The sequence below is a fragment of the Zingiber officinale genome, chromosome 1A (assembly GCF_018446385.1).
Source record: "Zingiber officinale cultivar Zhangliang chromosome 1A, Zo_v1.1, whole genome shotgun sequence".
NCBI lineage: Eukaryota > Viridiplantae > Streptophyta > Magnoliopsida > Zingiberales > Zingiberaceae > Zingiber > Zingiber officinale.
This window is the reverse complement of record NC_055987.1, coordinates 115141306-115166382: the sequence shown is the minus strand read 5'-3', so window position 1 is coordinate 115166382 and position 25077 is coordinate 115141306. Positions and strand designations below refer to the sequence as shown.

At 36.4% G+C, this 25077-nt stretch overlaps 1 protein-coding gene across 1 annotated transcript in view; it reads left to right on the top strand.

Annotated features, from left to right (window-relative positions):
• The window catches only part of LOC122028922 (beta-galactosidase 8-like), a 48729-nt gene extending 24177 nt beyond the window's left edge, over positions 1-24552 (top strand). The window contains exons 7-19 of the mRNA XM_042587898.1: positions 1396-1466; positions 2877-2967; positions 3038-3155; positions 3234-3329; positions 3405-3453; positions 4264-4454; positions 4567-4638; positions 4782-4931; positions 11683-11733; positions 18747-18876; positions 22025-22170; positions 22275-22340; positions 24307-24552. Of these exons, the coding sequence (XP_042443832.1) occupies positions 1396-1466; positions 2877-2967; positions 3038-3155; positions 3234-3329; positions 3405-3453; positions 4264-4454; positions 4567-4638; positions 4782-4931; positions 11683-11733; positions 18747-18876; positions 22025-22170; positions 22275-22340; positions 24307-24411 (1336 nt within the window). The 3' untranslated portion in view covers positions 24412-24552. The remainder of the gene's footprint in view (positions 1-1395; positions 1467-2876; positions 2968-3037; positions 3156-3233; positions 3330-3404; positions 3454-4263; positions 4455-4566; positions 4639-4781; positions 4932-11682; positions 11734-18746; positions 18877-22024; positions 22171-22274; positions 22341-24306) is intronic.
• Positions 24553-25077: the final 525 nt, after the last annotated feature.

Below are 25077 nucleotides of genomic sequence, written 5' to 3'. Positions count from 1 at the left end.
TGAGAGAATAAACATAAGCATGTAGATAAGCTAAGCATAAGAGTAGACTTGATCATGAGCAGGTACATAAGCATAGGCGTAAGCATGTTTGCATGGCATAAACACAAACACAAGGATAGATTTAATTATGAGCATATACGTAAGCACAGAAATAAACATACTTGCATGACATAAATATACACATAAGAATAGACTTAATCATGAGCATGTACATAAGCATACGAGCATAAACATCAACATGCAAATAAGTTAAGCATGGAAGTAAACATAATCATGAGCATGAACATATACAGTCATAAACATAATCACGTAGGGTTGATGAGCTCCCGGGCTAAGGTCATCGGTCACACTCAATCACCTAGGGTTTGGTGAGCTCTCGGGCTCCATGCAGTTGACATTTTGACAAAGACACTGTTCCAACATCATCGAACTGAGCTTGAATATGGTTTTGGAGAGCATTTATTGCCTAGCTTGAGGGGGAGTGTTGAAATTCAAACTAGGAAACTTGTTATTTTATCCCTATTTTGTAATCTATTTCCTAGATGGATTATAATTAGCTCATATTTATCACATTCTTAATTTTAAGGGATTTATCTTTATATATAAGGAGGATATCCTATCAATGGAAATAAGAGAATTTTATGTCAAACTACAAATGTAATGTGTCAAACACAGTGATGTCTCAAGTTTATCCATTCTCTACTAGGATTCAGTGTTCTAAAATACTCAGCGTCATCTAACACATATGACACGATGCAACTTTATGGCCATGTTTTCTATATTAGAAGTATGAGGGGGAAAATAAGTTTATGAGGAATGTCTAGGAAAGTAATCCCTCATTTCCAATTCCCCGTGGTCAAATTGATGCCATTTTGGCCGAATTGGAGCTTCCCTCCTTATTTCCGCTGAAGCAAAGAAGCTGGTCCATCTCTCAAAGTACGAATATTTAGTTATGTAACTCGTTTTATATATAATAGACAAGTATGTACTCAAAACAACCTAAAGGAATGCTCCAACATAAGATCTAATTTGTGATCTCCCACCGAAATTTACAAGGCATTACCCAAAAAAATCAATTTATTTTCTCCTGCTAAAGGCCAATAGGGCATTGTAGTAACTTGCTAAATCATATTTCTCAAGAATCACAACCCACAGATGCTAGAAACATGCCAAATGAACAACTTGAAGGACAACACAGCACATGACAGGTCACCTTGTCGACTGGTTGTTTAGATTAAATTTCAAATTTTTTTTATCAGCTGTACCCCTTAGTTATACCAAATATCCAAATATTTCATCTATTTTGGTTTTTATGCCACTATAATACCAGCTAAAGGCTATTTATGGTGATACTTCAGACAACTATAACAATTTTACATCTGAATTTTCTTGTAGGTATACTACAGATGGCGGTTCTAGAGACACTCTAGATAATGGAACAATCCCTGAGAAAGGTGTTTTTTCAGGTGAAGTTCAGAATAAAAGGACACATGCCTTCTCTCTCCACCAAACTCTTTTCTCTTAATGGAAACTTTTATTCACAATCACATTGTCTAACTTTGATCTCTTTTGGAGACTCAGTCTGCAATAAGATCATACTAATAGGTTGGTCTGATAGTGACATTGCTGTTTCTATGGGAATTTTATTTTATTATTTTATGTGGAACCATCTTTTATTCTTGTGATGGAATATGTTATCTATCTTGATTATTCTTTAGAGAAGACTAAAAAAGGGCAGCCGGTGTACAGAGAGCTCTTGCCATTCGGGGTCCCGGGGAAGGATTCATTGTACGCAGCCTTACCTGTTTTTTGCAAGAGGCTGTTTCTAGGATTCTTTAGAGAAGACTAAATAAGAATAAAATAAGATAAAACAAAATAAGAAAGAGCTTGTTGGAAATCCTATTCAAGGATATGTGAGCTGATTGGGGTTAAATTTCTTGTGACTGAGATATTTGAATGTGATAAATTTCAAGATAAAGTCTTCTCTTCCTTTGAAATTTGTCAACCTATACAGTGGTTGTCTTTGAGAAATCGTTGGCGCATAGCCAGGTCCATGTGTGATTCTGGGAGTTGGAGCAAGCCATGTAATTATAATCTTGCTCTTTTCTTTCCTCATTGACTAAAGAAATGGTAGAAAAATTCCTGAAATTTTCCTATTTTATTAAAGTTGATAGGCTAATGAAAAGGAAAATTTTCTAGAACTGACTACATGGTTGTTCTTATGGACGGAAATGGATTACCTTAGAACAAACTGGGTCATCCCAACCAAGCACACTAATTATAATTTTTTCTGTGCTTTAAGTGTAGGTTGTGTACCTTATAACTTGTCACTTTTGAGCTGCAAAAGGTTCTTGGCTTAGTTTCGACCAAATTATGTCGTTTTTTCTTGGAAGCCCATAAAGTCCACAGTCCAGAATATTATATTTTCAACATGCCAACCATAGAACTTGAATAATGGAGTAAGTTTGTCTTAAGGATGTTCATCTGCATAGAAATGTGACTAAGCAAGCTGAAAAAAAACCTGCCAGCAAAAGTGATTTCAATTAAGATGATTGATTATATGGGGTTCTTTGGATGAGAGGATAATGCATATTTATATCTTTTTCTTTAAACCTATTATGCATCATCAGTTTGTAGCAGCTTTTGTTAGTGATAACATTCCTTTCTTCTTTTAGCCTTCAATAGTGTTGGTCTAAGCATGAGCTTGATAATTAGTTTGCTTTATATATTTTTTATAATTTTGCCTTGCTGTCTCCAGTGGCAATGTCTACGTGTGTGTGTGTGTGCATTAATGAAAGATACAATAAGTTTACATACTATAACAAATACTTAATACATTTTGTGCATGTTAATATGATTTTCTTGGTTATGTGCAGCGGTCGACTTTTCAACTGGTGAGAATCCATGGCCTATATTTCAGTTGCAAAAGGAATATAATGCCCCTGGAAAATCACCTCCTCTCTCAGCGTTAGTATATGTTCAGTTGCTTACCTGTTTTACCTCAATATTATTCTGTTGTTGGGAGCTTTTTTTGCAGGGAATTCTATACAGGATGGCTCACCCACTGGGGAGAGAAGATTGCAGAAACCGATGCCAATTATACTGCTGCTGCTTTAGAAAAGATTTTATCTAGGAATGGTTCTGTTGTACTCTATGTATGTTTGCCGAAATTTCTGGATCAGCTAAACTAGCTCTCTCGCACTCTAATAAGATTGACTATCTCAATTTTTCAGATGGCTCATGGTGGAACTAATTTTGGATTTTACAGTGGTGCAAACACTGGTCAGAATGAATCTGATTATAAGGCAGATCTTACGTCCTACGATTATGTATGCCAACTGGAAATTGCAAGTGTACTTATATTCAGTTTGACTTTTTTATGTTTTTTTTTTTTGGTAATTTAGGATGCTCCAATCAAGGAGTCCGGTGACGTGGGCAATCCAAAATATGAAGGCATGTCCTGTTTATATAATCAATTGGTTATTGTTTCTTTGATGTTGCCTCGATTAACAATTGGAATCACATTTATCATGTATTAGGACTTTTAGTTTATCTTCCAGTTAACTTTTGCGGTCTATCTGGTGAACATTGTGCTCCTCGATGTGTGTAACTTAAGCGTTGAAGAAGATGGGACTCAGTATTAAGTACTCTATGAAATGGCTCCATTTTGACCTGTCAGACTTAGGGTTTTAGTTATAGAAATAGGGCCTTTATTGTAAGGGTAGTTCTCCATAACCTGCATCTTCTAATCTAGACTGTCCATATTCTATATTCTTTTACCTATATTGTCCAAGGTCGGCTCTCTCTTCTAATTTTTGTTCAATCCTAGTCCATTTTATAAGAACTGGAAAATAAACTTGCTTATGCTTTTGTTCCTAGAGAAAGGGTCAAAGTCGAGAGATGAAGGCAAGATTTGAACCCAAGGCCATCAACAAAATTCTAAGACCCTTACTAAGTATGCTAGTTGTCACCTCTAACAATATTTTGAAAAGAAATGAAGGAATAAGTTAGTTGGTAGCAGGTATAACTGTACATATTTTCTATATCTGCCTGACAATGTACTGTAGTGTGCTTGTGTAAAAAGAAGGCAGCCCTTTTTCCAAGGTCTACAATTTCACTTGACTTTGGTATATTGTTTCTGATGAATAAGTACTTGTTCCACTATTATGAGATTTTCTTATTTATGAGTGTTCCCTTTTCCAAGTATTAGAATCACATTCCATGGATATATGAAGTTTTAGGTTCAATGTTGTGTCATTGCAGCAATAAGGAGAGTTATTCAGAAGTACAGTGGAGTAGTTCTGCCTCGTGCCCCTCCTGATAATAAAAAATTAGGATATGGCTTAGTTGATCTCCATAAGATTGCCTCTTTTAATGAGGTTCTCAATGACATATATGATTCAACCATGGTAGTCAAAAGTGAACATCCTATGACGATGGAGACAGTTGGCCAGGTATGGTCCACCTAAAATGTCGTTGCATATTTTGGTTCGTCCATTTGCTCTAGTTTTCAACTACTTTGAGTCATATACCTTCTTAATTCTAATATTTTATTCTTGTCTTCAGATGTTTGGATTTATGTTGTATGCGTCTAAATTACCTCCAAGGAAAAGAAGTAGCATCCTAAAAATTCTGAAGGTTGAAAACTCAAAATTTCTAGGTCCCATTTAGCTTCTTTATACTGCATTTTTCATTCTAATCTATAAATTTTTTTCCATTATAAAATTCCAAACTTATCACTGCAAAATGAAGACATTTATACACTGTAAATTTGCTGGCAGGTGCACGATAGAGCCCAAGTTTTTGTTTCATGTGGTTTGGACAAAGCTGGAGGCCATCCTATATACATTGGTGTAATTGAAAGATGGTCGAATAGGGAACTTCTGATTCCCAAAATCTCTTGTTCCTCAAATAGCAGCTTACTTATTCTGGTATGCATATCAGTTGTTGCTTTTAGGATGCACATTTTTACACTTGGCACACCATGCCAAAAGAACTTGTAACCTATATCTGTTTTTAATGACATAAAGAACACTTCTTTTGACAATTTTATTAATTAAGAAAATGATTTCACAAAGTTCTAATAAAAACTCACACACAATCCATGTATAGTTTATTTTTTTTTCCCAGAACTTTATTGGTGTCATAGCATCCACTATAAAATCAACATCAACTCTTAAAATTTTGTTTTGACATGCATTACCTACAACCAACAATTAAAATACCGTTCTGTGTTGCCCGACACAGATGGTTTTTACCGTTCTGCTGCTAGAGCGAAACCAGCACAGGATGCCGGATAATTTCGTGCAACATCGTGTGTGTCACGCGACAGATGGAGTTGTATCGCGTGACAGAAGGAATTGCGTGTCGCGGGACGGAAAGAATCGTGACAGAAGGAATCAATTCAATTCTTTCTATCGATCGATTAATAAAAAAACGCTATAAATGTAGGTGGCAACGACAACGAGCGATCATCAGTAGTGGGGAGGTAGCAGCGAAGTGACAGTGAGGCAACAACGAGGCGACGACCACTCTCGAGATGGGTATGATTTCAATTTGACCTAAACGAGTAGAGGCGGCGTACCGGAGGAGACAGAGCCTTATCGGAGGCGTCGGATATGTCGCAGAACTCCTCCGGCGCTGTTGGAGGCATCGTGGGACCAAGTGTCCTAGAGGCGCCTTCGATCCCTCTTCGCAAAAGCCAAGGTGCGAAAGTTACGGTGGGTCGGAGGCGTGGCATTGCAAGTATTGCCAGAATCGTCGTGGGACGCCTCCGACATCGCGTCCGCGAGACATTTCTATTCATCGAAAATTAAACCAATGATTTAATTAATTCAAATATTTCACAACTTAGGTGTGATATTTCATAGAGGCTTTCATAAATCCTAATTAAATTATCCCAAAAATATATTTAAAATTAAAAACTTTTATTAATTAATATTCTGAAAATAATTTTTACTATTTTAAATTTTATTTAAAAATTCTATATTTTTTTTAATAAATCAGATTTATATTATGATAATTTTTTAATTTTTTATTATTGTTTTACTATTTAATTGATATTCTGATTTTTTTTACCATTTTAAATATAGATTATTTAAATTAATAATTTAATATATAAATAATTAATTAATTTATATAATTATTATATATAAAGTATCATTTTTTATTAATTTATATACTTATTATATATAATATTTTTCTTGTCCTAGAATAAATTTAAAATTTGGATCCATGAATATTAAGCTATTTATTTATTTTTTTTCACTTTTAGAATTCTTGCTTCCAAAACATATGAAAGATCTATTTTTGTCTTAGAATGTCTCTACTTGATCTGCCTAGGAAATTTATCTGTACTTTATTTTAGAAATTTTGATAAAAATATGCTGTCAAGTTTAAGATTCCTAATAAAATATTTATAATCTTGTGCACTTATGATTATTCTAAATTGAGAAAATTGAATTAATATTCCAAGGAGATTGTTTTAAGTTTACTTTATAAAAATGTGTTATGGAAGATTGCTTTCAGTAAATTGCTTTTTATATACTTAGTTTGTAAGTTTTCAATGACAAAGATATTCTTGATGTTGTTATTATTCTTAATTTTTTATAATGCATAAGTAATGACACTAAAACAACAATCTCATGATCCAACTTGGAGACACGTCGATTAGAAAATCGATTCCATTGGCAATGTTTGCATTGCGATATGATTCGACACGACGGTAGAGTCACATGCTTAAAACAATATCTTGCTGGTGGATATCTGAATGTTTCTAATTGTCCAAAAGTTTCTCAAGAAGTTTATCGTGCAATGAAAGAGGAACTTGATGGCAAAAAAGTATTAAAGTATAAACAACAACAACAATATGAACTTGTTGATAGTGGAAGCTCTAAAGAACCAATCTATGATGAATTTGAAGGTCATAGTAAAGTTCCAAATGACGAAGATTTTTTACATCTTGTATGTAATTATGGTACATAGTAAAGGGCTTAGGAAACTTAGAATCTAACCTAATTATGCTTATGTTGTTCCTTAAAATAATTGCTATGAAATTTGTTTAGGGTTCTCATGCTTTTATGACACTTGAACCCTAAATTCAAGCCTTACAAGTTTCGGCCACAATCATGTTTAAGGGCTTAGGAAACTTAGAATCTAACCTAATTATGCTTATGTTGTTCCTTGAAATAATTGCTATGAAATTTGTTTAGGGTTCTCATGCTTTTATGACACTTGAACCCTAGATTCAAGCCTTACAAGTTTCGGCCACAATCATGTTTAAGAGCTTAGGAAACTTAGAACCTAACCTAATTATGCTCATGATGTTCTTTGAAATAATTGCTATGAAATTTGTTTAAGGTTCTCATGCTTTTATGACACTTGAACCCTAGATTTAAGCCCTACAAGTTTCGGCCACAATCATGTTTAAGGGTTTAGGAAACTTAGAACCTAACCTAATTATGCTCATGTTGTTCCTTGAAATAATTGCTATGAAATTTGTTTAGGGTTCTCATGCTTTTATGACACTTGAACCCTAGATTCAAGCCTTATAAGTCTCGGCCACAACATGTTTAAGGGCTTAGGAAACTTAGAACCTAACCTAATTATGCTCATGATGTTCCTTGTAATATTTGCTACGGATTTGGTTTAGGGTTCACATGCTCGAATGATAATTTTTAACCCAATGTAATGCTTGTTAAGTTTCGGCCAGGATGAGTATATAAGCTTAGGAAACCTAGAACCCTACCTAAACATGCTCATGATGTTTCCTTATGGTATATGATATGATATTGGTTTAGGGTTCACATGCTTGTATGTGGTTTTCTTACCTAAATCTCAACTATATGTTTCGGCCACTATATGACATTAGGGTTAGAAATCTAAATATGTTTCCCATGTATCTCACATGCAATGTTTTATGATGTGGTAAGAGCTTGCTATGCTTTTATGTTTAAATTATGTACACTTACGATCTATGTATGATGGTAACCCTTATGCTGTGCTATGTGCCCAAGTTATGCATGCTATTTATGATGAGCCGTGTGCCCAATTTATACATGATATTTATGATGAGCTGTGTGCCCAAATTATGCATACTATTTATGATGAGCTGTGTGCCCAAACTATGCATGTATGTGCTGTGTGCCCAAATTTTACATACCATTATGATGAGCTGTGTGCCCAAATTCTATATGATATGATATGATAAAAATTATGATGTGCATGAAAGAACAAGAACCATGATATGTATGACATGATACTTTACTTTATATGGCTTGTACCAAGGGTGAGCTCCATAAGCGCCCCGGGGTCGATGGACTAAGAAACGGGCCTCGTCAGGGATGGACTCCTAAGTGTCCCTAGGTCGATGGACTAAGAAACGGGCCTAGTATGTATGTCTTGTAGGGTTCAAGACTTACTACCTTGGACCTACATAGGACGCGCGCATTTATGTATGTGGTACAAGCCGGGGCCCCAATCATGTTATGATTATGTTTAAGTATGTAAGTAATAAGTTTTCAAAGGACATGTTGCATATACTATTGCATGAATCATGTTTTTGAAAGTCATCTCGCATAACACTTTATGATTATGTTACGATATACCATGATGCTTATGATTATGACATGTTATGTTAGGATGAACTTTATGATTATGTTATGATAGGTTATGATCATGGTCATGTTATGTTAGAATGCACCTTATGATTTTATCATGATATGTCATAAGCATCATGGTATATCGTAACATAATCATAAAGTGTTATGCGAGATGACTTTCAAAAATATGATTCATGCAATAGTATATGCAACATGTCCTTTGAAAACTTATTACTTACATACTTAAACATAATCATAACATGATTGGGGCCCCGGCTTGTACCACATACATAAATGCGCGCGTCCTATGTAGGTCCAAGGTAGCAAGTCTTGAACCCTACAAGGCATACATACTAGGCCCGTTTCTTAGTCCATCGACCTAGGGGCACTTAGGAGCCCATCCTTAACGAGGCCCGTTTCTTAGTCCATCGACCCCGGGGCACTTATGGAGCCCACCCTTGGTACAAGCCATATAAAGTAAAGTATCATGTCATACATATCATGGTTCTTGTTTTTTCATGCACATCATAATTCTTATCATATCATATCATATAGAATTTGGGCACACAGCTCATCATAATGGTATGTAAAATTTGGGCACACCGCACATACATGCATAGTTTGGGCACACAACTCATCATAAATAGTATGCATAATTTGGGCACACAGCTCATCATAAATATCATGCATAAATTGGGCACACAGCTCATCATAAATAGCATGCATAACTTGGGCACATAGCACAGTGATCCTGTCCGAACCAGGGGTCAACGAACGCTGGGGATGTGGCGCTGCCTGCTGGATCCTCGAGTGCTCCGGCGAACCTGCAACAAAACCGAGCCGGGGGGGTGTCCCGGCGACGGCCCTCCGACGATCAAGTCAGGCGAGGGAATAGATGAAGAAAGTGGCTGCAGGATGAAGACTAGCGTACCTTCGGTTGAAGAAGTGGAGGCCTTATATAGACCTTTCAAAGGAGCCTGGGCACACCAATCGAAGCAATCACCTGCTTTCGACCATGCCCAGGTGTGGGCCTGTCAGAAGGGCATCCATAAGACCATACTGTTGATACAATCACCTGCTCTCGACCATGCCTAGGTGTGGGCCTGTCAGAAGGGCATCCATAAGGCCATATCACTACTGTATCAACCTTTCCGTGACGTGATGATGGGGCCTTTAATAGTGCCATCTTGCGTACAGTCTAATCATCATGCCTTTGCTGACATATCATATCCCGAGCCGAGCGAATAGGCCGCTCGGCTAATCACTGTTCCCTCGCCACAATTCCGGCCGAGCGGACACCTCCGCTCGGCGATTCTGCCCTCGGCCGAGCGGACACCTCCGCTCGGCCACTCGACTCCGGTCCTCTGGCGTCGGAAACCCAAACCTTTGGCTGGGTAATCTCGGGTTCCGCTCGGACGGGACCCTATCTGTGGGTCCCCCATTCTTACTGCCGGATCACACAGCATAAGGGTTACCATCATACATAGATCGTAAGTGTACATAATTTAAACATAAAAGCATAGCAAGCTCTTACCATATCATAAAACATTGCATGTGAGATACATGGGAAACGTATTTAGATTTCTAACCCTAATGTCATATAGTGGCCGAAACATATAGTTGAGATTTAGGTAAGAAAACCACATACAAGCATGTGAACCCTAAACCAATATCATATCATATACCATAAGGAGACATCATGAGCATGTTTAGGTAGGGTTCTAGGTTTCCTAAGTTTATATACTCATCCTGGCCGAAACTTAACAAGCATTACATTGGGTTAAAAATTATCATTCAAGCACGTGAACCCTCAACCAAATCCGTAGCAAATATTACAAGGAACATCATGAGCATAATTAGGTTAGGTTCTAAGTTTTCTAAGCCCTTAAACATGTTGTGGCCGAGACTTATAAGGCTTGAATCTAGGGTTCAAGTGTCATAAAAGCATGAGAACCCTAAACAAATTTCATAGCAATTATTTCAAGGAACAACATGAGCATAATTAGGTTAGGTTCTAAGTTTCCTAGACCCTTAAACATGATTGTGGCCGAAACTTGTAGGGCTTAAATCTAGGGTTCAAGTGTCATAAAAGCATGAGAACCCTAAACAAATTTCATAGCAATTATTTCAAGGAACATCATGAGCATAATTATGTTAGGTTCTAAGTTTCCTAAGCCCTTAAACATGATTGTGGCCGAAACTTGTAAGGCTTGAATCTAGGGTTCAAGTGTCATAAAAGCATGAGAACCCTAAACAAATTTCATAGCAATTATTTCAAGGAACAACATAAGCATAATTAGGTTAGATTCTAAGTTTCCTAAGCCCTTAAACATGATTGTGGCCGAAACTTGTAAGGCTTGAATTTAGGGTTCAAGTGTCATAAAAGCATGAGAACCCTAAACAAATTTCATAGCAATTATTTCAAGGAACAACATAAGCATAATTAGGTTAGATTCTAAGTTTCCTAAGCCCTTTACTATGTACCATGCCAGGGCGAGCATGGTTTTAAATCTTGTACCATGCCAGGCGAAACAGTCGAAACATAGTAAATTATCAAAATTTGATACCACTTAGCATAGACAATGCCTTCTTTCTTTGTTCATCTCCTTTTTCAATCTTCCAATTTGTCACCCACCATGCATGGATCGTCGACACGATACTAGAACAATATCTTTCTATTCAAAGACAGAAAATACAAGTATGACTCAGGATTTTGAACCTTAGTGCCGAGTGTATTGAGTTCCGGTGATTTACCGGAACGATATGTTTCGACCGTTTCAGATATGGTATGAGATTTCAAACTATGTTAGTGACATTTGCTGAATCATTGCTTTTCTGTGCATGCTGGAAGTGCTGTACAATACTCTTATCATTTCAGATATATTTTGGCTTAATCTTTGGAATTCATACTTGTATGGTAACTAGAGTCTAGATTCACAGAGCACTCGATATTCATGAAGTGGTCACCCCAAACAAAAAGGAATTGCCACTTACATTAGTTGTCTTTGTTTAACATCTTGCAAGAGTTTGTTTAAAATTGTGTTATTAATTATTTTAACTTTTAATTTGATCTTAAATGCAGGTGGAAAACTTGGGTCGTGTAAATTATGGTCAATACATCTCTGATAAGAAGGTAATTCAATAAATAAAATACAGACAATTTTGTTAAATATTGAACTTGCAAATTTTCTAGTTGTGTAATATGTGCATCTAAGTGCTGAAGATAGGCCTAAGAATCATTGCTTCACATATCAACCTATGTGTTAGATGCTATTCTCTTAGGCTGCCCTGAATTGAGCCGTTGTTATAAAAGCAAATCTTGTTTTTGTTTGCATATTATTAGACTGTATATGCTCCTAGTTCTTTGAGCCTCACAGATCATATTAGACACTAGATATGCCAATTGATGTTCTCGATTACATTATTTGATTTTATTGGCTTTTGTCAATAATCATGCACAGTCCGTCAAACTATAGAGAACTTGACTCCACTAGCCAATAGACTAAATATTAGAGTAGAAGAGGATTGGCATCTAATCAAGTCACAAGGAGCAACCATCAAAGGGAAGGAGAATATGGTGACTAGTGGGCCTATTACCTGGACGAAGCAATACACTTTTTCATGCTTCCTGTTATGGTTACTTACTGTCTTCTACCTCATCACAAAAAATAGATACAGGAAGGAAATGAAACAAACATGGTTCTTGCCCTCCTTTCAAGGGATTTGGGAAATGGGTTTTAGATTAATTTATCATTCTATGAGCAATATATGTAGCTGGCTCCAATTAGTGTGGACTGACATAACTTGATGATAATGAACTATTATCTTTAACATTGTTATAAATGTTATCACTATACTGATAAAAATTAATCGAGAATTCATACCAGTTGGAAGGTGTTGTGAGAAGCAAGGGTAGATAAGTCTTTTTATCTTTTGTTAATAAGTTGATGCTTAGGGTTGTGTGGCTATATAAGCATATGTAATTCTCCTGAAATATTATGAATATTAAAAACTCTTTATTTCAACATGGTATCAGAGCAAAGTTCCGATCTCTAACCCTAACCCTAGCCGTCGGCGCATCTTCTTCCTCTTTGCCCTAGCGCCGACCAAGCTTTCCTCTTCCTTTCTTCATCGCGATCTCCTGGCGCTGACCAAGCTTTCTTCCCTTCTCTCTGCCACGTGCAGATCTTCTTCCCGAAGGTGCCCACAAGGTTGCCACCACCCCAACTTCACCGACAAGGTTGCAGTGATCTGCTGGTCACCGGAGAGCAGCAGCTTCTTCAAACTGCTGTGAATTCCTGCACTTCGCCTTCTCTCGAATTCTTTTTCTTCAGCCCAGCCTACTGTCGCCGCCCCTTCCAGAAAATTTTTAATGGCGGACAACGCTAGCGAAACTTCGGGGATTTCTGCGAACCCTATGTCTTCTTCAGGACAGGTACAACCGGTTTTCACAATGGCAGGCACTGGAGGGTCCGGTCTTCAGATAGTATCAGAAAAATTGTCTGAGACAAATTATGCATCTTGGGCAGTTGCTATTGAACTTTATGTCGAAGGCCATGATAAACTTGATATTCTTCATGGCACTAAAGTGAAACCAGATGAAAAGGATCCTAGTTTTCGCACTTGGCGACGTGACAATATTCAATTAATGACTTGGATGCTTAACTCTGTTAATTCTGGTATCAAACAAGTCATTCTTCATAACAAAACAGCGTACGACATGTGGAAGACACTGGAGCAGATGTATGGACGTCGACATGATATGCTGCGTACTTATCAGATCAGCAGTCAAATTGTCAAACTTGAACAAGGTTCTATGTCAGTCACCAACTATTTTGCTACTCTGAAGGGACCGTGGGATGAGTTTGACTACTACCGGATGGAAAATTAGAGTTCCACTGATGATCATCAGAGATATTTAAAGCTTCTGGAAAAAGACAGAATTATTAAATTTTTAGATGGACTTACTGCAAAATTTGAGAGTTTAAAAGGGCAAATTCTTGGTCTTGATCCTACTCCTTCTCTAGAACAGGTTTACTACAAAATTCTAAGTGAAAAAGGTAAAAAAAGGACCATGAACAACAAGGGGATTTCCACTGGAGGTCCTCCGATTGGGGAGACCTCTGTCTTTATTGGTTCTGCAAATAAGTTTCGGCCTGGGGGAACTAAAAGACAAGAGGACAGATTTTGTCGGCACTGCAAGAGAACTAATCATGATTCAGATTTCTGTTGGGAAAAATATCCGGAAAAGAAACCTGAAAAATTTAAGCACAATGCTAAGAAGGCTCCTAATAGTAGTAATATTGCTATCCAAAAGTTAGAAAGTGAAGAGACTATTGGTTCCTCTGTGTCCTCTATCACGGGATTGTCTTCTACTGATATTGTTAACCTCCAACATCTTCTCTCTCGGCTTCAGGCTTCATCTTCGGCCTCTACTCCTGCAGATTCTACTCCATTTCAAGCGCACACAGGTATCCGTGGCCTGGGATTAAGTGTTATTGGTCCCAGTTCTTACAGCCCCTGGGTCATTAATTCAGGAGCTACGGATCACATGTCAAATGCTGCTAACTCCTTTATTTCTTATTCTTTATCCTCTGGGCAGGAGAAAGTGATCATTGCAGATGGAACCAAAGCCACTGTTGCTGGCAAAGGTTCCATAAAACTTACAGATCATTTTTTCCTATCCTCTGCACTTCACGTTCCTTCCGTCTCTATTAATTTACTTTCTGTTAGTAGCATTACTAAACAACTACACTGCTCCGTAACCTTTTTCCCTGATCATTGTGTCTTCCAGGATCTCGAGACCAAGCAGACGATTGGGACTGGCCGTGAAGTGGGGGGTCTTTATTATTACCAGCTTGAAACAATATCTGCTCTGAAATCTACAGCCAAGTGTTTGGGAACTAAGCATCAAGAAATTCTTTTATGGCATTCTCGGTTGGGACATTTGTCTTTTCAGTCTTTGAAAATTTTATTCCCTAGTCTGTTCCTTTCTGTTTCTCTTCAGTCATTTCAATGTGAAATCTGTCAGTTATCCAAACATTGTAGAACACATTTTTCTGAGTCTTTAAAGAAGAGTTTGTCTCCATTTGATCTTGTTCATTCGGATGTGTGGGGGCCCTCTCCTGTGACTTCTTTGGATGACTATCGATATTTTTTATCTTTTATTGATGACTACACCCACTGTACATGGCTGTATTTGATGAAAACCAGGGAAGAAGTTCCTCGTCTCATTCAAAATTTTTATAGAATGGTTGAAACCCAATTTAACTCAAAGGTGAAGATTCTTTGTTCTGACAATGCCCGTGAGTACTTTGCACAGTCTCTAAATACTTTTCTTGAAGACTCAGGAATTCTTCATGAGTCATCTTGTCCCTACACACCACAACAAAATGGAGTGGCCGAGAGAAAAAATCATCATATTCTTGAAACAGCCCGTGCACTTTTATTTCAACGTCACTTACCCAAATATTTCTAGGCTGATGCTGCTCTTGCCGTTGCTTATCTCATCAATCGATTGCCATCTAAAGGTCTCGGGAACCGGTGTCCTCTCACTATTCTTCATCCTAGCGTAGAGTTGTTCTCCCTTACACCTCGGGTTTTTGGTTCACTTTGTTTTATACATGTTCTTGGTCCCAAATCCTCTAAACTTGATCCTCGTTCTATACGAGGAGTTTTTATAGGGTATTCCACTTGCTAGAAAGGCTATAAGTGCTTTGATCCTATTACTAGGACGAGATATATCTTGAAGGATGTTACTTTCTTTGAGTCTGAGTCTTATTATTCTCCTCAGCCTCATCCTCAGGGGGAGAATATTACCTCTTCCTTTGTGCCTTAAGTGGTCGTTCCTCAAGTGGTTTCTTCTCCTATTCCACTGGATGTCATAGAAAATAGAAGAGATGCCCCATCACTGGAAAAGATGCTCCATCACTGGGAGCACAGTCTTCACCAAATATTATTACTTATAAACGACGAAGACACAAGCAAGAACCTCCTATTGATCGGCTGGTTGAATCGGATGCTTTGGCTCCTGATCCTGTGAAGCTGTTATCCTCATCAGTTGAGCCAACCGCACCTCTAAATATGAACGAGCTGGACCTTCCGGTTGCTGTTAGAAAAGGTGTCAGGTCATGTACTCAACATCCTATCTCCAACCATGTTTCATACTCTCGTTTGTCTCCTTCATATCATGCATTTGTTTCACAATTATCAAACCATGCTATACCTTCTTCCTATTATGAAGCTGTAAGGGATTCAAGGTGGCAGGAAGCAATGAACGAAGAAATGGAGGCTCTTAACAGAAATGGTACTTGGGAATTAGTTGATCCCCCAAAGGGGAAGAACTTGGTTGGTTCTAAATGGGTCTATGCTATCAAGTATAACTCAGAGGGTGAAGTGATTAGATATAAAGCCAGACTTGTTGCCAAGGGATTCACCCAAACATATGGGGTAGATTACTTGGAAACTTTCGCACCAGTTGCAAAGTTGAACTCGGTCAGGGTAATTCTTTCTCTTGTTGCTCAATATGATTGGCCTCTATTTCAGTTAGATGTTAAAAATACCTTCTTGAATGGTGACCTTTATGAAGAAGTATACATGTTGTCACCGCCTGGAATTGAAACAAAAGGAAAGGTTTGCAAGCTAAGAAAAGCTTTGTATGGGCTTAAACAATCTCCCATAGCATGGTTTGATAGGTTTTGCAAAATCATGATATTGTTTGGTTTTAAACAATGGAATGTTGATCATACACTCTTTATAAAAAGGAAAAAGGACAGCATTATCATTCTTTTGGTTTATGTTGATGATATGATAGTTACAGGGGATGATGAGGTAGAAATCCAGGCTCTTAAGTCCAAGTTAACATCAAAATTTGAAATTAAAGACCTTGGATCATTGAACTACTTCCTGGGTATTGAAGTCGCTCGATCAAAGGAAGGAATCTATGTATGTCAGAGAAAATATGTGTTGGACTTACTCAAGGAGACAGGGAAGCTGGATTCTCAGCCAGCGTCTACTCCTATAGAAGTAAATCATGATCTTACTAGTTCTAGTGGGGAAGATCTTACAAGTCTGGAAAAGGGAACGTATCAAAGGCTGGTTGGAAAATTACTCTATTTATCTATAACTAGGCCTGACATCACCTATGCTATTAGTGTAGTAAGCCAGTACATGCATGCTCCTAAAACTATCCACATGAAGGTTGTTGACAGGATTCTAAGGTACTTGAAATCATGTCCTGGAAAAGGCTTGCTGTTTAAAGGAGGTGGTGATCTGAAGGTGGAATGCTATTCTGATGCAGACTGGGCTGGTTCTCGAGATGATAGAAGGTCCACTTCTGGCTATTGCACTTTTTTGGGAGGAAATTTGGTAACTTGGAGGAGTAAGAAACAAAATGTTTGTGCACGGTCCAGTGCTGAAGCTGAATATCGAGCAATGACACATGGTCTTGCAGAGATGTTGTGGCTGAGTTTTCTGTTGACAGACATAGGATTAAAGGTTGAATTACCTCTCAGGTTGTATTGCGACAACAAGGCAGCAATCAATATTGCAAATAATTCAGTACAACATGACCGAACTAAACACATTGAGATTGACCGTCACTTTATTCGGGAGAGACTTGATTCTGGAGAGCTATGTCTGCCTTATGTTAAGTCTGAGGATCAACTTGCTGATATGTTTACAAAAGTTATACCCCAAGTTGTGTTTGACTCTTCTCTTAGCAAGTTAAACATGTTTGATATATATGTTCAACTTGAGGGGGAGTGTTGTGAGAAGCAAGGGTAGATAAGTCTTTTTATCTTTTGTTAATAAGTTGATGCTTAGGGTTGTGTGGCTATATAAGCATATGTAATTCTCCTGAAATTTTATGAATATTAAAAACTCTTTATTTCAACAGAAGGTAAGGATTTGAATCAAGATAACATGCGTGATTATTATTTAGTTTCATTTATCTTAACCTGACTACCAAAAGATATTTTAGTTATTGGGTGGTGCTCAATCTTAATATTTAATCACCTGGTCATGTCCAATTACAACAACAATAACAACAACAACAACAACAACCAAGCCTTTTCCCACTAGGTGGGGTCGGCTGTATGAATCCTTTTACACCATTGAGCTCTATCTCCTATTATATCATCATCTATATTTAAATAAATTTTATCTTGTTTTATTGTTGCTAACCAAGTCTTTTTTGATCTTCCTTTTCCTCGTTTGATATGCATATTTATCATAGTTTCACATCGCCTAACTGGAGCATTTATTGGTCGTCTAAGTACATGTCCGTACCATCTTAAACGTGTCTCTCGGAGTTTTTCCTCAATAGATGCAACTCCGACTCTCTCTAATACTCTCATTTCTTATTTTGTCCATCTTCGTATGCCCACACATCCACCTTAACATCCTCATTTCTTATTTTGTCATGTCCAATTGTTCTTCAAAATTTATACAACTTGAATATTTGAGTATCAATTCACAAATCCTTCAAAGAATTTATCCATCAGTTTGAAGGTAAAAATGTGATTCATGGGCCATGGCAACATCTGTAATTACTATTTGGTTTCCCTTATCCATACTAGCTAGAAGAAGAAATTTCAGTAATGGGATCCTGCTGAATCTTATTACAGATTTAATCACCTTGTCATGTAGAATTGTTACTTTGTAATTTGCTAAAACCTGAATTCTTTGGGTAATCTTTTAATTGTTTGAGTTAGATTATTTGGAATCTCTTGATTCATCTGCAATATTCTTCTACTGTAATCTAAATAAACTAGCATCACTTATCAATGTTGTTCCATGACACGGTTAGAATTCTCTTCTGTTTTGTTTCCATTGAGGTACTGAGAATGCATTCATTTATTTTTGGCATCCTTTGGTCAAATAGATTATCACTTTTCCCAATGGTCCCATATTTTCTTAATTTGGATATCAATATATTGTTGCAATGACTAAGGAAATGTTTTCACAAAAAAATTTCCTTCTTCAAATACCTTTTTGTTCTTTTGTAGTTGGTAATTGAAATGCTAATCTTTGAGATTGTGAACTTCTGCAGTGTATGGAGTATTGTTTTTTTCAAAGTTAAGTTTTGTTGATTCATTGGGTCCAAATTCTTGAACGGAGATTTTAATTGACATCCTTTTGAATCAGGGAATACTGTCTAATGTTTTCATAGATGGCACTGCCCTTCATGGATGGCAGATGTTTCCAATTCCACTAGATAGATTTAGCAATTTTACGACTCTCAACCCGATCAAGCAAGTTTCTGATTTGATGACAGGTAATATGTTTCTCTTGAGAAGATTAAACTATCGTAATACAAATTGTCAGTCAAAGGTTATTTAGCTATATCTAACCCACACAAATTCTTATTTGAACATTTCTATTACTTGCTTTTAATTATAGAAATACCATTTGTTGATATTGAGATATCAATATTTACTAATATCATATGGCACTAATCCCCTGACACAAGTAACCATTGTTTAAAATTTTGAGCTATGTTGTAGTTTTGGTTTTGCAATTGGAATAATACGGTTTTAGTCCTATATCGTGTCATGCCGATACAATTTCAACAACTTTTTAAATATAAAATATATTAATTAAAAAATATTTTTATCAATATTTGATTGTTATAGGTGTTTACTAATGTGTTATATTTGAGATGTTGAATGTTGAGTTTAGGTTTTGATGTTGTCTCGTTAAATGTTTGATACTTATTGAGTAAAGTCGATTTAGGGTTAATTGAAATCCATCAAGTAGACATCCCATGGTCAAGTAGGTTTAAACTAGGCTTAATTTGAATTTATTTTGATGAATTTAAAATTAAATCAAATTTATATAAAGAATAACTTATTTCATTAGGAGTTGTATTTTTATAAAGTTATATATATATATATATATATATATATATATATATATATATATATTATCATAATAATCTGTCTCCTATATCCTTATATTAATGATTTTTTTTCTACTTGTGAAGAGATGAAGGAGAGAACATAATTAACCATTCTTAAAGGTTAAAGTGGTATTTTTTTTTCTCTCTATTTACTTTTGTGGACCGATGGAAGGGAAAAAAATTAAAGAATAAAGGAGGGAAAAATTAACAAGGAGGAAAAAAAAATTACTGAATGAACGAGGGAAAAAAAATTAAGAAGGGAAAACAAATAACAAGGGAAAGGAATTACCCTTTAAAAATAAAAAATTTTAAAAAGGAAACAACAATAAAAAAACCATGAGGTTGTAGTAGCCACCACGCTTGTGGAGGCGGTGTTGATGTCAGTTGGCGGGCGGGACGGTGAATTTTACCTGTGCCCACCGACATTGGTTAGTACTTAATTCATGCAAGTATCTATTTGCTTTTAGTAACTTTAACACTTCACCTCAAGTAATCATTTATATTCAACTTGTTAAATCTACTTAAAATTTAAAAAAAAATCATAACTGAGGAGTTAACTATGATGAAAAACAAATGAATACTCAATAATTATTTGTTGGTGCTAATTCCTTCAACTTTAGATCAATGTGTCGATAGAGAGAGGATGGTTTGAGACTCAAGTTTACTCGCTGGTGGGGGAGGAGAGGAGAGGGTGGAGAGAGAGTAGTAGCTAGGTGGAGAACTTGTTATGTTTACCTATAGTATGCCATTCTAATCTTCTTCGAGCCCAACATTACTTATTGTTATATTTATTTTTGCATCTGTTGCATCTTAGTGCTGTCCATGTCGTAGCATTTGTTGACCTTTGCCACTGGACTTGCTATCATGTCCGCTCCGCTTTGCCTTCTTTCTCTCATGCCCAGGGTTGCGTTCTTTCGTTTTGCTCATCAATCCTCATGGCTCATCAATTGTGATGTCCGCTGCTAGTTGCGCTTGCTGCATTTGCTATTGTGCCCAATGAGCTCCCTATCATGTCTACCGTTGTCGTTGTTGCACTTGCACTCTCGACTTAGACATTATAACTTGCCTCGCCTCTAAGTTACATGTTTGTCATTCGTCATTTGTTATAGATTAAAAGTATAGTTTTTAGAATGTCGAGGAAGGGATTATGTGGTCCACCTTGTTTAGGGTGGATGCCATCTTTAGGAAAAGCCACTCCATGGAGAGGGATTAGAACCTCATCTCTATTAGATTTTCGTGCAAATAAGTTGAGTAGAGTCTATGGAATCAGATGTCGAGTGGCAGCGCAATGGCCTCGTGGAGGCCTCTATGAGGTCACGAGGCTGCCTCGATGTTGGCCATGAGGTTGATTGGTAGCGCCGATTTTTTTCTTTTTTTTTTTTCTATCATTTTTTTCTTTCCTTTCTTTTTGTTCCCCTTATTTACCCTCCTCTTCGATATGATTCCGATCATAAATCAAACTAAAAATTTTAAACCTTGGTAGAGTCCTTGAAATCAAAGCTCTTCTATGGAATAAACGACATCAATCATGGCATTTGTTTGCAGATCTTGAAATATTTTTTGAGTTGAATAAAAGTTTTCATAGAAATTAGTAGTTTTTATAAAAGTGCTATTAGATAATAAGTTTATAAGAAATTGTAGAACATAATGAACCTTGTCCAAGAATAATAAAGAAATATGTAAAGAAGCTTGTCCTTTACTAGGGATATGAATCTTTAGTAATGGAGACGATGGTATTAGAGAAGGATGAATACTGACAAATAACCCCCTTTTTCTGTGGTATAAGACAACAAAATCAACCGCAGTAGTACCAGTGGTGAAAGTATGGTAGTGAATAAGAATATTGATTATAATTAGATTAAAACTCACATTTAGTTGTGCTTCTCCATATACGGCAACAATTTGCAAATAACAGCCTTGTCATTGTCAAACTGTGTTGGTAATTGGTATCTGGAGTTGGATGATATTAGCAAATAAAAATGTGAGCTAAGGTAAATCCATTTTTTCTAACAAAAGTTTTACAACAATGAAAATTTTATCAATTGATATTATATGCTTAATATGTACACTATTATAAACTTCTTGACAACTTCAGAAAGCAAGAAATTTCAAATAATGAAAATTTTCTAGAAGGTATCTGAAACCTAGAAAAGGAAAAAAATCTGTAAGAAATGGTAAGGGGTGATGAGATTTGATATTTCCTTTGTCTGCAAGCTTGTTCCTGATTTTAAAAAATAAAATAGAATTCATTTAGTATCATTTGCTTCTCATAATCTATTATTCTAAGTGAACTTTATGTTCCTTAATTATTCATCAAGGAAATCCAGAGTCATGACAATTCCGAGAATATAAACACTTTTTCTATCATGTACCTAACGTAGCTGTTATACTATTGCAACATTAAGTGTGTTTGTTCCTGGCTACTATTTGTTTCTCTTGAAACATTTTGCTTTTCTCATTTGGGATTATTGTTATTTTAACTGCATAGGCTAGCTGATAGTGAGATGTTTATTTTGCTGCACAGAGAACATTTCCACTGGACCAGGAATTTATGAAGGCCATGTCACCATCAATTCAGCAAAACAAATCAAAGATACATTTATTTCTTTCCGTGGTTGGAACAAGGGAATTGCTTTTGTGAATGACTTTAATATTGGAAGATTCTGGCCTGTATGATGCTGAGCCTGAGACTGCTCACTCCTTGGTTCTTTTTCTGAAATAATATATTATAATTTCTTTCTCATACAACATTCAATTTGACAATATAAATGCAGTCACTTGGACCGCAATGCACCCTTTATGTTCCTGCACCATTACTTCGAGAAGGAGAAAATATTGTGGTACGTGCTCCACTTCTATTCACAATTGGATTTATTATATGTGCTTGCACCAATTTTTGTACCAAAATGAACAATTCTGCAATTGCCTCAAGCTTCTAAAATACATAAACGTTCAAGTAAAAGTATTTGTAAACTTATAACCATAGCTGGAATGTGCAGTATGGGATTAGACTGCATGGGCACATAACCTGTGCTTGCCAACAAGCCATGCCAAGTATGAGTTCATGTTGGGTTGGGTATGGATCGGAGTAAACACAACCCACTTGCCTCCTCTATTTAAGAATGAGTGCAGAGAAAGATGGGATGAGGAGGTAGGGAGACCAATTACTACTTTAAATTCATCTCTCCTTCACATGGACGTAAAGTTGTTAGGATCAAGATCCTCCCTAGGAACCTAAAGAAGTTTATATATTTGGATCATAAGATTGAATCATTGGATAACCCTAAAATTTAATTTTAATATTTTAGAACTACTTTTTTCATTCATAATTTTTTTTAGATTTGTTAACTTTTAGCATTGAGTATTATAGTAAATATTTTCCCCCATACTAATATAATGAAGCTTATATAAAATTATTCATATCGTAAATTGATGAAATATATAACAATTCATAGTGTTCCATCTTTCTTTTCCTAGCAAGTAGTAAATTTTGGATAATTACAAGATGGATAAATAATGATAACAATTGAAAAAAAATTGTGTTAAAATGAATCTTATACAATTAATTCTTTCTCAAATGATACAACTGTTTCTTGAATAGCATAGAAGCTTCACTTTTACTTTTCATAGGGTGAATCATACCAAGCTAGAGGATAGCGAATTATGCTTCCTTTAGTCCTAGTTTACTATTACCTTATTTAAGAGGGCATTCTTATGTTGCAGTAGAAGGTAGTCCTGACCAAGGGCCATACATATTGTTGGTTATACTAAGTAATGAAAGCAGAGTTGATTTCAATCATTTTAATGGCCTAAAGCTTCTTACTAATTTAACTGTTAACTGCTAGATTGTATTTGGTATGCAAGAATGGAATAAAATGAAATCAGAATGAGAGATTCTAAATGAAATGGAATAGAACTTAAATTAGAATGACCTATTCCTTTCTTTATTTAGCTATAATATAATGATATAACTAATGGAATTTATTTTTGACATTTTTATTCATTTAATTTTCAATCAATTTTACTGACTCATCTTATTGATTTTGGAGTGACAAATCTATCTCATTAGTTCAAGACACTTAATTTGGTCGATCTACACAATTCAATTTGGTTGGTTTAGTCAACACTTGTAGCACATTGGATTCACTTACTCTATTTTACCTTTATTAGTTCGATTGATTTGACTAGCCTATCCACCTAGCTTGTCATGTTTAACCAACACAACTGGTCCACTAAGCATGACTAGCCTGATTGTCTGCTTGGTTTGCCTGCCGGGTCAAATGGATCACATGGCTAGTTTTTGATCCACTAGAGCTAAGCTTGACCAACCCGAATGACTTGCGTCAACTAACTGTTCCTTTTGGCCCGACCAGATCACTTGCCCCCTTGGCGCGTTCAATTTGGTTGATTTGAGTTGTTCGCTTGGCCTAATAGGCCTGTCCATCCTAGTTAACTCTATTTCAATTTTAGTTTAAATTGTTAATTTGCTAATAGAGGTGGAATGAAACTTTCTCCTACTAAAGGGTGGAACGGATTGAGTGGAATTAAATATTTTTTGGAAAGGATCATATCACTTCAAATTGTCCATCCAAACATTAGAATGAAATTGTAGGGTGAATGAACCTTACAATTTTATCCCATTCATATATAGCTAATGCTACGTTTGCCCTAGTGCTAATACACATCCATACTGCTTTATGAGGCATGGGCTTTTTGGCCAAAGAAAGCGTTCTCAACCCAACAATGCTCTTTCTAATTATTTATGTATTTGCAAGGAATAAACATGGATTTTGACACCAACTGCAGGTCATCTTAGAGTTACATGCACCAAATCCTGATTTCACAATCAACTTGGTGAAGAAACCAGACTTCACTTGTGGAACCAAGAGTAGAAGGAATGATAATTATTGAGAATAAGATTTGCTACTGAATGTACATACATTATAATTTCATTCTATTGAACATTTCCATATGCGTTGATTCCCATAACAGCCCCCAACAGTTTGTACTCTTTTGTTTTTGTATCTATCTAGTGATCCATGCTGTTCAACCTGTGATTTTGTTAGTCTCTTTAATGGCCCACATTCATGATAAATTTATTAACATCCAAAAAGTTCTTAGATTGAGTTCTCAATATCATCCACCAAAATTAATTTCAATTATTTGTGCTGTGATACAAAAGATGCATGACCGGAATTTAGATCATGCATAATCATAATATGAAGTGCTAGTTTGCTTGCCTCCGTTTCGTCCTCTTCCCTGTTATATCTTCCAAAGGCATTAGTTTGCTTGCCTGCCTGACAGTTTTTCAATTCCCCCTGAGGCTAATCTCTGCAGTATGCCCATGATCCCAGAACCCATTTCAGCAGGAAGCACCACAGGGCTAGAAGCCTGCATTATCAACTTTTGCTTTGAAAGATAGAGTTTAGGTCTTCTGCTGCTCCATCCACGGTTACCAAAGCACCATTTAGAAAATTGTCACCCTCAAGTGCGGTATCCACATCCAACATTGGAGACTCTTAAATGTGACGATTGCTATGGCAAGACCCCCTCCGCAGCTGATTCATGTGACTCGGT